Raw genomic sequence first — 16,601 nt, 5'->3', positions numbered from 1 at the left:
AAATACCAGTAGACTAACTGAAATCTGAGATCATTACAATTTGACAACAGTAAAATCAACTTATCTTCAAGAAATTATGTTTTTAAAAGAATGAGCCGATCCCGCACAGAGCATCTGTGTGCTCTTTGGGGCCGGCTGTTCCCCCTCCCACTCCCTCCTGCCCCGCTCTCTAGTGCCCCCCTCCCCCCTCAAGCCCCATACTCTCTTGCCCTCCCCCACTTTCTTTGCTTCCCTTCCTCCACCCATACCTGCACAGAGCAGCTGCATGGGGTGGCAGGCAGCCAAAAAGGGCCCCACCGCTGCCGTTCCTCCTCCCGGGCGGCGAACAGGGAAGCCCTGCCACCTGTTTCCCTCCCGTCCCTCCAACAGGTGCTGGGGCTGCGCCTCACCAGAGCTTGGCCCCCACCGTCCATTCCCCACTCATCCCCGCCGGCAATGCCCGGGCCAGGACCAGTCCATCCCACTGACTCTCACCTCCTCCCAGCCCAGGGCTAGGCCTGCAGCTGCCACCACCTCCTCACAGCGGCTGGGCCAACCGGCACCCAGCCAATCAGGCGCCTCCCTCGCCAGCACACATAGCCTTGCCACATCCCCACGCTGGCTGGCTAAGAGAAATAATTATATAGATTTGACAGAGAAAAACAGTTTTAAAAGAATAAAACTGTATATTAATATATACTGCTGTGCTACCAGTGTTCCCTTTAACAGGGATTCCCAGATGTTGCTGACTACAACTCTCATAATCTCCAAGAAAAAGTCACTGCAGTTGGGGATTCTGGGACTTGTAGTCAACAACATCAGGGATTCCTTCTTAGAGGGAACAGTGGTGCTTACACATTATATATATAGTGTTAATATATATTGCTGTGCTAACACATCTCACATCTTTTGGCAAAGGAAGAAAATTTCACTTTGGACTCAACTCATTTCTTTTTAGATATACAGTCATCCCTTGCCAACCACGGTTTTACCAACTTCAGTTTTGATTATATGCTAATGGGAAATTGTGATAGGTCTTGCCAACTGAGACCTGAGTATCTGTGTTTTGTGAAGTTTTTTCATGATTTTGGAGGGGTTTCAGCAATTTGGAGGGGGTTAGAGGTTTGATCGGCTCATTCCTCTTGGTGACCCTTGCGAGCTAACCCTTGCTGAACTTGCTGTCCCTTGCTAATTTAAAATGCCTTTGAGTGATTTGGGGAGGGGGGGGGGATTCAAAAAATGTCCAGAGATTCGATCTGCTCATTCGTCTTGTTGACTCTTGGCAATATTACAGGATTTTTTTGTGATTTTTAGGAAAAAAAAGTATTTTTCTCCTTTATTGTAGGCCTTTTTTGCGGTTGTGGTTCCCCTATCCCTGTTTCTCATAAACTTTCATGCCTCACTAACTGTGAATTTGCCAACAGCGAGGTATTTGCCAGAACCCTAGCGGTTGCAGAAGGATGACTGTATAAATCTTATGTATGGCATTTCCCCATAAACAAAGTAAAAACTATCTATCTTAGGAATGCGCAAACAGGTTTGACGTCGAACATGTTCAACGTCAAACTGGTTTGGTTCGACCATTCAGGATCAAACTTAACCATCCCCTGTTCGACCCCGGATCAAACACCCCACCCAACCGTTCGGGGGGGTTCACAAACACTCTCTCTCTCTCTCTCTCTATATATATATATAATGCAATGGAAGGGTTCATGGAAGTTCCCCCTCCCACTGCTGGCCTCCCTTGATGCCCATACCGCGCGGACGGCCAGCTCTTGGGCTCACTGGCCGGCCATTTTGGAGGCCAATTGTGCAGGTGCGGTGGCCTCTAGAATGGCCACCGCGCTGGAGGGGGAAGGCCCAAACGGGCAGAAAAGCCAGCCGGCCAGCAGGTATGACCATCAAGGGAGGCTGGCGGGGGGAGGAACCTCTGGGGACACTCCCCCCCCCCGCTGCCTCCAACAACGGGTGTAAGTAAAAAAAAAATTTTTTTTAATTAGACCAGACCGAATGAGGTGGGGGTGGTTGAGGAGGTGTTGGACCAAACTGGCCCAGTCCAGTTCGAACTTGAACTGAACAGACCAGGTGGTTCCTTGCACACCCCTAATGCCGCCCTGAGCTATTTTGGAAGGGCGGTATAAAAATCAAATCAAATCAAATCAAATAAACAAACAAACAAATAAATAATCTATCTATCTACGACAGTCATACAGTATATATAGACCAGAGTAAAGGCTTTCTCATTTTGCCTCAGGCTCCACAAAGCTGGTAAATTGGAACCTAAGTCTAATGCCTTAACAGACATATCACATCATCAGTAATGATGCTGTGCAATGTCACAAATTGTGCTCACTTCCAACTTGCCCTCCATGCACCCACACTTTTCCTTGGTCTTTGAGGCCCAAATCAATAATCTATCATGGCTGGATTACGGCAATGTGTTTTATGTGGGGCTGCCCTTAAAAGATATTCAGAAACTTCAGTTGGTGCAGAATGCAGCTGCCAATGTTGAGAGAGGCAAAACTGTCATACACCCAGGACAGGGACTTCTCTGTTGTTGCCCCCAGGCTCTGGAATACTTTCCCAGTGAATGTCCGCTCTTTGACATATGTAGTTGCTTTTTAAAAACAACAGAATACCTGTTTATTTGTTCAAGCTTTTACCCCTTAGGGCTGCCAGGTCTCTCAGCTCTCCTGCTTCTGTTTGTCCTTTTTATGGTGGTTTTTTAATTGTGTGTGGTATGGTTTTTATTGTTTAACTGTTATTTTTATGGAGTTTTATTGTTTTAACTTTTGTAAACCACCTTGGGATGCCTTATGAAATGAGGTATAAATATTGAATAAATACATACATAAAAATATGAGGAGGATGGAGTGCCTGGTATCAGCAAAAATGCCACTCATTGTCCTGGCCCTGCGTTGCCTTATGAAGCATCTGAGCTTTATTGCAGGGGTTTTCAAACTTGGGTTGCTATATGTTGTTGGACTACAACCCCCATCATCTCCATCCATTGCCTGTATATATTCTACAGGAAAACTCATTATGTTTCTTTTCCAGATCCAGAGTAAGAAAATTAAATTCTCACATCATCCAGAGTGAAAGAGTAAGCCTGTCTGGGAAACCATGTGACCCCTTCACCTTCCAGAGTAGTGTCCTCCTTATACTTGTGCTCTGTGCAACAGCTGAGGCTTTGAAAACAGGAGTGGAAGGGACCATAGACTATAGAAGACACTAATGACTCTAGCATCTTTATGGGAGCATCTTCTAAGTTGTTAGCATCTTCTAAGCCTATAGTCCAACAGAAGAGAGGCAAGGCAGTGACAGACGAACAACTGATAAACTATCTCCCTGAGCTTAGGACAAGCTCCAGATGGTGCTGCCATCCAGCCATGACTAGAATGCACCATAAAACCTCTTTTCTGTTGAATCAGGAGAAGGATGATGAAGGGTGCTAGAAGATGGACCCTCCCAACTGCAGAACCTGTCCTGCAAGCTAATGATGTAAACAACAAACAGTCATGAGTCACCTCACAAAATAATTCTTCTAGCAATGCAGATGCTTCCTAGCATAGGACCAGGAAAATAATGGGCATCTTTGCTGGTGCCATCCTGATTTGGGTATCAAAGACCAAAAAAAATGTGTGTGCATGGAGGACGAGTATAAGTGAACATAATTTGTGACATTGCACAACATCATTACTGATGACGTGGCATGTCTATTGAATCAATTTTAATTTCCAGTTTCTTGGCTTTGTGGAGCTTGAGCCTAAATGAGATAGCCTTAACTCTGGTCTGAAATCGGCAGTGGTTTGTGAAAAGGGGATTTATCATTACAGTGTTGGCAACCCAATACCCTCCCCAATGTCACATTTTAGTGTTGATTCTAATGAACATTGTATAATGTAATGCAGTGAATTCAATTGAATTATATTTTATATATTTCTAAAACAATTGAAGATTATTCTGCATTTTTGTGGAGTCTTATAACAGTGTAGTAGAACCAGTATAGTATAGTAGTTAGTGTTGGACTAGGACTGGGCAGATCTGAGTTCAAATCCCTATTCAGCCATAAAACTCACTGGGTGACTCTGCCAGTTGCTTCTCTCTCTGCCTAATTTACCTCACAGGGTTGCTCTGAGGATAAACAAAATAACCATGTTATTTTGGGCTCTAATTCGGAAGCAGGCACAGGACTCCAGTGTGCAGACTTTGCTTCCCCAGTGGTAAAGGCTGTTCCATTCACTTCAATGGAGGAATAATTTCTCTACATGCATAATCTTTGTATCAGAGGAGCTAAAATTCCCTAAAGTATTTGAACAGCCAAATATGCAGGAGCTCCATGGGTGTACTGATTCTAAATCAGTAATGGATCAAAGCACTGATCTACAAAGTTATTGTATGCTACTAAATTATATATTTTAAAGATATATACATATTAAACTAAAACCTCTCCTGCGGGATATTTGGAGCTTTCACACTAGTTCCAAGTGTGACCTTATTTCCTGAGCACACACTGCTGCACACTTCTGTGTTATTTTATTGTGCAAGCGTACCCTCTGAAGAGCAGGGACCCCACATGCTTTTCACTGTGCCACCTGATGGCCAACTCTTACTCTCAGAGGAACCAGCCCTTTTCCCCACTTGTCACAAAAGTAGTAATGAAAAATAATGGGGTTTTCTCAGAATTCCAGAGCTGACCATCAGGGAACACTACAAAAAGCATGCAAGGTCCCTACTTGGCATGTGTACAGAGAGTAATGTCTCACAAGGAAGTAGCTCATGTGCCTGCATTAGTTTGTGTATGGGGAACTTACAAAATACACTTGGAACTTGCAAAAAAGCTTTGAATTGCCCACAGTTAATTGCCATCTGAAATACCCCTATAAACATAAAGTGTCTACAAAAATTCACATTTTACATAATTTAAGAACATAACAGCCCTGCTGGATCATGCTCAAGGTCTATCTAGTCCAGGATCCTGTTTCACACAGTGGCCCACCAGATGCCTCTGAGAAGCCCACAGGCAAGAGGTGAGGGTATGCCCTCTCTCTTGCTGTTACTCCCCTGCATCTGGTATTTAGAAGCATCTTGCTTCTGAGGCGGAGGTGGCTTATAGGCACCAACTAGCACATCAAAGTATCAGCACATGATAAATGAGCATATCAGTTTAGCGGTATTGCTACTTACTGATTCCATACTTTGTCTTATAATATTCTTTGGTAAATTCATCACAGTCGCAGAGCAATATCTTTCTTCCCCAAACATTGATTACTGACCCTATAGTCAGGTCACAGTCTTTATAAAATTCCAGATGCACAGCTCCTGTCTAGTAATAGGAAAAATTATACACTAGAATCTACATAAGTCTCACATGAAGATGAAATTTTCAGAAGAGGAAACTTGAAATAAGAGAGGCAGTCTTAACAAATCCCTTTATTTCTGCGCCCGCCCACCTAAACCCTCACCCTCATTCCTGGCCAAGGCAATTTTCAAGATTGTATATGAGTACAACAAAAATATAGAATTCAAAAACACACAGTCTTGTTTATTATCTTCTTTACAAATAATTTTGTATGCTATATGTAATAACTTTTTTAAAATATCACCACCACAAATAGCTGCATTCTACAGAGTCAGCAGCGTAGCAAGGTTGGAGTAGGCCCAGAGACAAGATTTTAAAATGGTCCCCCCACCCATCACTGAAGCTCACCTCATGAAGTAGAGAAATCTTAAATGAGGCTGAATAGTGGTAACAAAAAGCATAGTAAAATTTATATAAACCTATGTGCCACAATAGAACATCATCCTAAATTATTTTTTAAAAGGTTTTGTAAATTGTGGATGATGCAAGTCATTTAATGGTACTAGAAAAATGCTGTTCTGGTAGCTCCAGGTCTTAACATGCACATCAATTTCGGAGGATGAATACAACTGAAGGAAGCCCGGGCGAGTGCGCAGCTAGGGGAGTCAGTCATGTGACTTGCCTCTGCCCCCCACCCAAGGCACTGGGCCCCCAGACAACTGTCTCCCCTTGCCCTATTATAGTGATGCCCCTGTAAAGAGTGTAGTTGCTTGGTTTAGCTTACCTTGCGATTGTCCAGAATGTAACGGCCTCTATTTCCTACTAATCCTCCAAACACATTGAGCACTGTTCGATCTGTAATTGTACCAGGCTGGTACAGTCCAACTGGAGCATACTGTGAAAGGGGAAAGGAAATAAGCTGAGCTATCAGACCAACATAAAATAATTAACCTGTAATCCTAAATTTTACAAAATAATGTTTTACACTCTTATTTTACTTTGTTAATGAATATAATGCTACATTTGAGCTGCTATATCCACCAAGCAACATACTATAGTATTACTGCTGACATGGTTCAAACCAAGCATGACAGAGAAAAGCTGGCTGCGCTTTGGAATTATGAATCCAACCCAATACAAATAAGAGACAGAAAATCAAGAAATATATTGCACCCCAATAAACCTCTAATCAAAGGATTGCTGTGGTACTCTTTAAAAAACCTCACATATAGATACATAAATCCTAGCAACTGATATTTGAACTTATCAAAAGTTACGCATCCAACTATTTTGCATTTGTCAGTAGATATCTCAGCTACATAGTATACACATAAAATGATGATTTATCTTATGTGTTTTTTCAGCTTTTCTATAGCATTGCACACAAGGTGGTTTACCATAATTTAGGTCTTCTGAAAATATCCAGGTCTGGGCTTTGGCAAATATCAGAGGTGGGGGAGGGCAAAATGAGAAAGCAATTCCACAATCAATAGTCCATTCTCATTAAATGGAAATGATGTATGGAAACAACACTTTGTTGCCGACAGAATGCATTAGAGGTTTCATTAAGGCATAATGGGCAGACGATTTTTTAAATTTGGAGAGCACACACTGCACTTGGGTTGTTACCAAGATAAAACAACCCTCCTCTGGGTCCTCCACTGTCCCATTGAAATGAAAAAGAGACAAATCACAGGAAATGTAATGGATTGCATCCAGTGCATTCAAGCTATCATTTAAAACCATATATTTTAAATGATATTTTTCATATATGTATTTACCTTTGGTAGCTTCTGTCTATTGAGGAACAGAGGCACAGCATCCCGACCTGAATTCACTGGTATCACTTCTTTTATTTCGATTGTGTCATCAGCTAAAAAATAATGTAGCACCAGTTCTCGGACATCCCCAAACATGGTTTCAGTGTCATTCCACACACCATAAAAACGTAAAACATGTCCATCATGTTCCAGAAACTGTCGAAGTGTATCAAAGCGCTCATACGGACGCAAAGGCGTCATGCTATCTATCAGCTGTAAATCGAGAAAAAGATAAGAGCATTTCTTAAATTATCAACGCTTAAGTACAGAAACAAATCTAGATGCATCTGGGTAGCTTTTCATGACAAGGTTTACTTTTTCAGTTTCTTGAAGAAAAAACATTCCTTGCAAAATAGCAGAGGTAGAAGACTTAGGGACAAACTAGAGACGACTAGGTCATGTTTGATTTCGCATGGCGGGTTAATGAATACGAACACGATTATTTATATACCGCTTTTCAACCAAAGTTACATAAGTGGTTTATATAGATATAAATAAATAAAATGGCTCCCTGTCCTCAAAGGGCTCACAATCTCAAAAAGAAACACAAGATAGACACCAGCAGCAGCCACTGGAGGGATGCTGTGCAGCTCTGTTTGTTTAAACAAACAAATAGAGATGCAAGGGCCCTGATTCTGGCAGTGCCAGAACCTGAGGGGTGTACTCATGAATCAAATGGGCTGTAACCCAAAATTTGGCTTTAAAAAATCTGGCAACTAATTGGGACCACACCATTGATGGGGGTGAATTTAACCCTCTCCCTTCCATGGTCTTGATCAAAATCGAGGATCCCCCCTGCCATGGCTCCTGTTTGCTTGGGAGGACTGCTGCCACTGGCACCAATAGTAACTTTCCTCCCAGTACAGCAGTGGGTTTCCTCCCAGTACAGCAGTACAGCCCCAAACCAGAATGCGACCATAGCGGGGGCAAAGGTTTAAATCCCCTCCCCTCGTGCTATGGTCCCAATGCAGATTAGGGCCCCTGTAGCTATTTATGGGGGAGACCCCAAAACACACAGGTACAAACAACACATTCAAAGATGGGCCCTCATTGGAGAGAGAGTGGAAATATAAGGGAAATATGGCGATATATAATCTGTGAGAACAGGAATATATGCTGAATGGAAAACATAGCTCTGAGGAAATGGCAGTGAGTAGCATGAGGAAGAGCTGGGGGTAGGGGGTTGAAAAGGAAATGAGTTAAAAAGAAATAGCTCATGACCAGCACTGGAACAGCCTGGCAGTGACACCAAAACAGCTTGTGGAGAGGTCCACAAAGACCCAGTTCAAGTGATACCAGACTCTGTCCATGTGAAACCGCCCAGAGACGTCAGTTTTGGGCAGCATACAAATGTGCTAAATAAACAAATTTGCTAAAAAATATAACTAAAGAAATATCAGAGACATGGTTTACCTTTATAAAGCTAAAATGTTATACTCATAAATATTCTGTAGGGGGACAAAGAACAGAGGAATAAATAAAGCACAAAGCAAAGATACCTTCAACCTTTCACTTCTTTGGAACACTTACTTTAAACATTATGACATCACAGAGGACAGATGCAGAAGGATGGGAGTGGGAGGCAGTGAGTGCAGGACTAGGAAAGAAGTCATGGAGGAAGGCAGGGAGTCAAGCCTAGGTGGGGTGAAAAGGGCATGCAGCCAAGGGAAGAGGAGAAAGTGGGCAAAGAGCCAATAGGGAATGAAATGGCTGAACGTCTGTTTTGGTCTGTCAGAGCCAGCCACTGACTGAACTGCTATGATGCCAGAAACCAGGAAAGTGGCAGTTGTAAATGTTAAAAATCAAGTGAGGAAAATTAAAGGTCAGTTTAGAAGAGGAAGGGATGCCTTGTATAGGGACAATGGGAGCAATATGCTCTAGGAGGGCCATGGAGGCAAGAGGTTAAAAGCCAAAGCAGTGTGGCATAGCAAATGGATTTGCTATGGAAGTGCTGGATTTGGGACAGGAAGATGTGAATTCAGATCTCTGCTCAGCCATGAAACTTACTAATCTTGGACAAGTCACCATCTTTCAGCCTAACCTCCTGCTTAGGATTGTCAATCAAGTGGGACAACACCAGGCACAACACTCTGGGGCTATTCTCATGAGCAGCCAAGACCGGGCTAGGGCAGCTAAGCCTGGGCTTAGCTGTCCATGGGAAACTGTGAGAGCCAACCAGCTCCCTGCAGTGTCTCAGAGGCAAACCTGGCTAAGAAGCTGGGCTCTTAAATGAGGTTAATGGAGCAAGCACCCCTGTAACCTCATTTACCTGACCGTCTGTCAATGCCGGCTGCTTTCAGCCAACACTGAAGCACTGGCGGATGCCTGCCCATTGCTGGGTAGATCTCCACAATGCACCGTGCACTCACATGGTGGAATTCCGTGGGATTCATAGAGGCTGGGATGATGCATCCTAACCCTCTGCACCACCGTGCTGCCCGTGGCAGCTGCTGACCATCTGGGTGCATTATCCACGCGCCCAGAACCCCCTACCCAGATCATCTGTGGGGTAAGCAAGCTTCTGCTGCCTTCCCCGCCGCCCATCCTCAAGCCCTCTCATGCGATCATGAGAAAGGGCTCCCAGTGTTCCTGGAAGGAAGGGTGGGATACAAGCAAAATAACCAGCATCTAGAAGGCAGTAGCAGTCTGGAGAAAACATCCTATAAGGCTCAGCATGCTGTTAGCTGGAAGGAGTGCAGAGAATTGTGTTGGTGAAATTTCACATTATTTCTAAATAAACAGACAATCATTAACATTAAATTTACTGTACATCTGGGATTATTCTGAAGGACAAAAAATAGCAAGTAGTTAAAGCAGATATTGCTCTTGCATTTTCCATACAATTTAAAGTGATGGTTTTTAAAAGAGCCAAGGGGCAGAAAATAGGGATATAGATAATGTAAAGACAAAAATCAATGGCAATAATACCCATTGTCCTCTCAGCTATAGATACCACTCCCTTATCAATCAAATATTGTCTCAGGAGGAGTCAGATTCTGCGATGCATTGTTATAACAATACAGCAATGAATTATTCCTCTAAATCTGCCATAGACTGACACACTAGTCTCCTGGAGATTTTTCAGACGGCGACTTTACTTTGGGAGTGTGGGTGTGCATTCACATATCAACCAGATTTACCCCAAAGTCTGTGTGATATTTCAGAGAGTACTTCACACACGATTCGGATTTCCCCCTCCATATTGGAACCTGGCGCAATTTATGTCCGGGTTAAAAAAAACCTCCTTTTGTGTCATAGTATCCGTTATGCCCCAAACTTGCAGTAAAGCCTTGCAGTAAACCTGTGGTAAAGCCTGCTGTCTGAAAAGCCTCCTGGAGAATATATCACAGTTAGATTCACCAGATTTAGCTGGGATTAAGCTATACATTCCCAGTCAATTATTTTACATGCCAGCTAAAACACCAAATACTGTACAGTAAATAAATAACAGTGGTAATATATATAGCTTCCCCAACAGTTGTTATGTGCAGTTCTCAACTAAAAACAGTCTCATCACAATTTCCCCCTCTAGAGACTGGGGAGAAAATAAGATTAATCCAATTAGAAGAACATAATAGCTTTGTTCTCTGACTTGTTATCTGGAATCTGCATTGATTTTGTGTCCTCAATTCTCTAAAAAAGAAAGAAAATAAAAGAAAGATGCACTCTTTTCCTACAGATTTTGTTTTCCTCCCTTGCCTCATGTTGTCTTGCAAAGGGACTGGCATAGGAGAGAACAAATGATAACACAGAAAGTTATATGAAATGAAGCTGAAAGTTACTAGTTATGCATAAACCAGGATCCCAGTTCAATCTGCAATTTTAAAGGTTATAATAGTGCTTCCACTCATCCCAAGATTTATTACAAATGTTACAAATAGAAGCTGTAATCATTTTGCACATTAAATGTTTTAGACTACAGCTAGGTTCTTGACAAATTACACTGAAGGTCTTCAGTAAAAATGTGGGAAAGGCTGGTTAAGTCTGGCCAAGAAATGTCAGTTCAACAGATTTATTCTGTCTAATCTCTCCCTAGAGTATCTATTTATCACTATGTTTCTCTTCCAGGTCTTCAAACAAACTTGCTATGAATACATTACAGCCTCATTCAGCACAACAAAATGACTGCCAAAAACATTCAGTGGGATCAGCAAGAATACCATTTAAATCACAGTGTTCTCATAAGGGATATATAGAGGAACAAAGAGTTCAGGTAATCAGAAGCTTCACATAATTGAGATTCTCTTGTATTGTTTTATTTGATAGATACCTGAAGGAGAGATTTGGCAGCTAATTTTGTATCCGTATATAAAATTCAGCCTCCACTTGTTTGTACCCATTCATACCAATTTCACCCAGCCTCTAACTGAACCCCTGCTGAACCCCTGAGCAAAGAGGCACCTTTTAAAAGTGGTGATTCTCTTTATTTAGCAGGAGGAGAGCAACTGGCCCTATCCATCCCCAGCACAGCATCCCTCCAGTTGCTGTTGTCTATCTTATTTTTCTTTTTTTAGATTGTGAGCCCTTTGGGGACAGGGGACTATTTTATTTCTCTATTAATATCTATGCAAACCGCTTTGGAAACTCTTTGTTGAAAAGCAGTATATAAGTATTTGTTGTATTCGTATTCTCCTGGCTTTGGTTCCTGGACTTAGGATAAGGTTTTCCCCAGTTCAAACCAATGTAGCCTTCCACTTCTACGCAAGAACAATATATATGAATACAGTGTGACATAACTGTGTGAGCACACCCTTAACCTTGACTACCTGGCGGGTTTGCCAGCGAGGTACTGCTGGGAACCACATACTCCCGGCAGTTCTCATAGGCACCCAAGCCTGGGCTTAGCCTTAGCCCAGTCTTGACTGCTCGTGAGAACAGCCTCTAAAAGTCTGTGCAGCAAGGCTATCCTGGAGGTCAAGGAATGAAGAAGAGACACTGGGAACCAGTCAACACTCCCAATGGTTTGCTTAAGAATATATCACCTGCATAAAGAGCACACATTTCTGGGTTTAATTATTCCTTTTCTTAACATTAAATAGTGTTCATGTGAACATGAGGTTGGCACACATATTTGTTAATTACATTTATACTGAACTAATCAAGATTTTTTTAATCCCAATTACCACCATTCTGCATATGTAACAAGTTCTCCAAAGGCTTTGGGAGGCTTAAATCATAACTACAAAGGCTTTTAAGAACATCAGTTGAGAGGCCTCAAAAAGATGCAAAGTAATATGCAGCTGTATTATCCAGCCTTTAGCTAGAGCAATAAACAAACTACTACTATAGTTGTAACAGACCATACTGCTTTTTTAGGAAGATTTGATATTGGTTTTTCCTGTGTTTTGCATCACTTGAGTTGTCACATTTATGATAAACAACATTATATATTAAAAAGCTAAATAATAAGTAAATAAATTTGAGGAAACAATTTCATATTAAAATATATTAAAATAATTTCTCTTCTGCTTTTATAGCACTGGTTTTTACATGCCCACCATTTAACAATTATTTGCATTTAAAAACATAACATGCCAGATTTCACAAGAGTCATCTAAATGTCTGCTGGTTCCTATATGAAGCTGTGCATAAAATATAAAAAGCAGACTAATTATTATTATTATTATTATATTTATATCCTGCTCTTCCTCCAAGAAGCCCAGAGCGGTGTACTGCATACTTGAGTTTCTCTTTCACAACAACCCTGTGAAGTAGGTTAGGCTGAGAGAGAAGTGACTGGCCCAGAGTCACCCAGCTAGTTTCATGGCTGAATGGGGAATGAACTTGGGTTTCCCCGGTCCTAGTCCAGCACTCTAACCACTGTACCACGTTGGCTCCAAGTTTACAAAACTGTATTCATTGCTGGTAGATTAAAAACAACAGATTTTACACTGATGGTAGAGAAAATTATACAGATATAAACTGTATACAATTTTGTTTCTGTGTTCTTCAGGTCAAACATAGGAACATAGGCAGCTGCCATATACTGAGTCAGACCCTTGGTCTATCTAGCTCAGCATTGTCTACATAGACTGGCAGCAGCTTCTCCAAGGTTGCACGAAGGAAGCTCTCTCAGCCCTATCTTGGAGATGCTGCAAGGGAGGGAACTTCAAACCTTCTGCTCTTTCCAGAGCCGCTCCATCCCTTCATTATGAAGAGAGAAGAATTCAATTAAGGTAAATCTATTGTCTGTTACAGGTATCTCTTAGTATCCAGTCATAAAAAAACCTACCGGTTTAGGACTAGAATTAAGGGAATATCAATCTGGCTCAAGCTTCACAAAGCCAGGAAACTGGAACCTAAGGCTGATAACTTAATAGACGTGCCACATGATCAATAATAATGTTGTGCAATGTCACTAATTGTACTTGCTCACAACTTGTCTTCCATGCATCCACATTTTTCCTTGGTCTTTGAAGCTCAAATCAAGACGGGGAGGGTGGGGTGCTTGGCAGTAAAGATGACTCGCGTTGTCCTGGTCCTGTGCTGCCTTATGAAGCGTCTGAGCCTTACTGCAGGGGTTTTCAAACTTGGGTTGCCAGATATTGTTAGACTACAACTCCCATCAGCCATCTGGGAATGATGGAAGTTGTAGCCAACAGCCTCTGCCAACCCAAGTTTGAAAACCCCTGCCTCACTGCATTGCTATCGGAAAACCCATTATGTTGCATTCCCTGATTCAGAGTTAGAAGCTTGAACTCTCGCATCATTCAGCAGGGGAACTCCTGGGACCAGGCAGTGTGGTTAGCTCCTGGAGTGCCAGGGCAAGCCTCCCTGCCTGGAGTACCATGTGACCCCTTTGCCTACTGACAGAGGTGCACCTAGGAAATGTTGGAGCCTGGACCTAAAGGCTTTTGGAGGCCCCTCCCCTGCAAATTAAGCATCATCATGCTCGGCCGGGCGACCTCACCACCCAGGACAGACTGAAGAGGATTTGTGGGCCCCCAGGGGCTGTGGAGGCCCTAGACTTCGGCCCCGAAGTCCAGGGGTAAGAGCGCCACTGCCTACTGGAACAGTGTCCTCCTTCTCCCCCTCCCTCTCTGGTGCTCCATGAACCAGCTGAAGTTTTAAAAACAGAACTGGAAGGGACCATAGACGATTGAAGACACTAGTGACTCTAGCATCTTTTATAGTCTATGGGACTATAGACAGCACTACAGTTTTTAACATCTTCTATGTCTATAGTCTGGCTCGGGTTGCCAACATTCCATTGCCTGAATAAGGGAAACAAGTGAGGGGGGGATCTGGGGTGGGGCCATCTCAGGGGCGGGCCCCTGCCTCCCCCTCCATTCCCCATTCAGGTTGCGTGAGCTCTGTCCTACAGGCAACATATCCTTTTTGGCACAAAAGAACCAGAGAAAATAACTTTAAAAGTCTTCCTCTGCTTCCTCCATTCCCCGTTTAGGTTGCAGGACAAGAAGATCTGTGTCCTACCGTGTGCACAGGAGCACTGCTGTTAGGAGCCAGGAGCAGCTGTTGTGCAAGCCTGCCCACGATCCACCTGTGCAACAGCTGATTGACGGGTGGGTGGGGACAAGTGGAGCAGAGGCTGGAGCAGTTCAGCAGCACCAATAGCTTGTGAGTGAACCAAGCAGAGAAAAGAGCCGTGGGGGAGAGTGGAGTTCGTGCTGGGGTTTGTGATTATTTAGCAAAGCACCAAGGAAGCTACCACTCTAGTTACAGACTGCAGAGTTTAGTTGTTGCAGCTATTTAAGTAACATGCATGGAGATTGCTGTAGAGTCTAAACTAAATTGATTTATTGGCGAAGTACATTTGGGATAGAAAAGACCTATCCTATCAGCTACATAATGAATAGGTAGGGGGAGAGAGAGGTGTTTCCATCTTCTCTCTAGGAGGAAAGGAAGAGGACTGACTCACTACAGGAAGTACCTGAGGAGTCAAGGCAAGGGTCATAGAGTAGAGGCAAGCAGGGACAGGTAAGGAGACCCTCACTAACTGTTAGAGGTTGTTGATTTTTTACCCACAATAGGTAAAACAGCAGAGCACTAAGGAATGAGCACACACTCCAGTTACAGAGTAGCTAGCAGAGGATGGTTTGGATATTGCAGCTATTTAGAGAAAACACATGGAGATCCTTGTATGACTAAACACTAAATATTTATTGGTTAAATACACTTAGATAGGAAAGACCTATATCTAATCTAAAGGACTACATAATGGATAGGTAAGGAGAGAGATAGAGATGTTTCCATCTGCTCTCTAGGAAAAAAGGAAGGCTTGTGACTCAGCACAGGAAGTGCTGCAGAGTCAGTTCAGGGGTCATAGAGTAGGGAGAGATAGGGAGACCCTTACTCACTGTCTCTACTCCCAATGCCCCTAGTGGTCATTAGGACAGTTGGTGCAAAAGGTCGATGCACTGAAAGTTTATCTCCAACACCCCTTCTCATCACCTGTCGCACCTGATCACGACTCCCATCTTCTTACAAAGCATCTGGAATCTGTCTCTGGATAATGGAATGGTTAATCTATCTGCCAGCATCTCTTCTGTGGTGCAGTACCTCCGCTGGACCACCCCTTTTTCTTGCAAGTCCCGAACATAGTGGTACTTTATGGGAATATGCTTAGTTCGAGATTTCATCTTCTCCATTTGGGAGATCTGGATACAACTTTGGTTGTCCTCAAACATCACTGTGGGATTTGGTTCCTCGATACTAAAGTCCAAAAGTAGTTGGTGTATCCATACTTGCTGAAACATACTCTGCTTCTGTGGATGATTGCGCAACAAGTGATTGCTTGCGGCTACTCCAAGTTATGGCTCCACCTCCATACAGGAACAGGTGTCCACTTGTGGACTTGCGGTCTGTTCTGTCCTCTCCCCAGTCTGCATCCACATACCCCACAAGTTTGGGATTGCTGTTTGCTGGAATCTCCAATACATAATGTGCAGTACCTTTCAGGTACCTTCCCAGTCTTTTGACCGCTATCCAGTCCTTGTTCGTTGGCACACTCACTTTTCTGCTCAGGATTCCCACTGCTGAGGCAATATCTGGCCTTGTCACTGTGGCTATGTACAAGAGTTTTCCAATTGCCTTTCTATATTGATTGTTGGCTGGTAAAAGCTGGCAGTCCTCATCTTGCTTCCAGAAATCAGCATCCATTGGCGTGCTGACTTCATTGGCATCTGTCAGTCCCAGGCATTCTAGAAGATCTTTTATTTTCTGTTTTTGGTTGAGAAGGAATGTTCCATTCTCTTCTCTTTCTATTTAGATGCCAAGGTAATATGAGATGCTTCTGAGTTCCTTCACCTCTATTTCCTTGTTCAGCTGCTGTACAATTTCATGACTGTCTTCCCTTTCCTCATGTGCAAGAATCAAATCATCAATGTAAGTCCATCTATTGTCTGAGTTTAGAATATAGGCAGGGGTCAGCTTTTCCTTGCGTGAACCCCTCCTTAAGTAGTAATTGATTCAGTTTCTCATTCCATGCTCTGGCTGCCTGCTTTAAGCCATAGATGCTCTTTTGCAGTTTGCACACTAGC

At 43.0% G+C, this 16,601-nt stretch overlaps 1 protein-coding gene across 2 annotated transcripts in view; it reads right to left on the bottom strand.

The window, feature by feature from the left end:
• EFHC2 (EF-hand domain containing 2) overlaps nucleotides 1–16,601 on the bottom strand; it is an 88,892-nt gene that overhangs the window by 36,460 nt on the left and 35,831 nt on the right. For both annotated transcript variants that reach the window (XM_053313000.1, XM_053313001.1), the window contains 3 exons: nucleotides 7,063–7,314; nucleotides 6,066–6,176; nucleotides 5,167–5,305 (listed from right to left, as the gene is read on the bottom strand). In XM_053313000.1, coding sequence (XP_053168975.1) covers nucleotides 5,167–5,305; nucleotides 6,066–6,176; nucleotides 7,063–7,314 — 502 coding nt within the window. The remainder of the gene's footprint in view (nucleotides 1–5,166; nucleotides 5,306–6,065; nucleotides 6,177–7,062; nucleotides 7,315–16,601) is intronic.

This window comes from Hemicordylus capensis, chromosome 3, assembly GCF_027244095.1.
Source record: "Hemicordylus capensis ecotype Gifberg chromosome 3, rHemCap1.1.pri, whole genome shotgun sequence".
In the NCBI taxonomy this organism is placed as follows: domain Eukaryota; kingdom Metazoa; phylum Chordata; class Lepidosauria; order Squamata; family Cordylidae; genus Hemicordylus; species Hemicordylus capensis.
The sequence above is the reverse complement of the archived record's forward strand: the minus strand, read 5'-3'. Positions and strand labels throughout refer to the sequence as shown.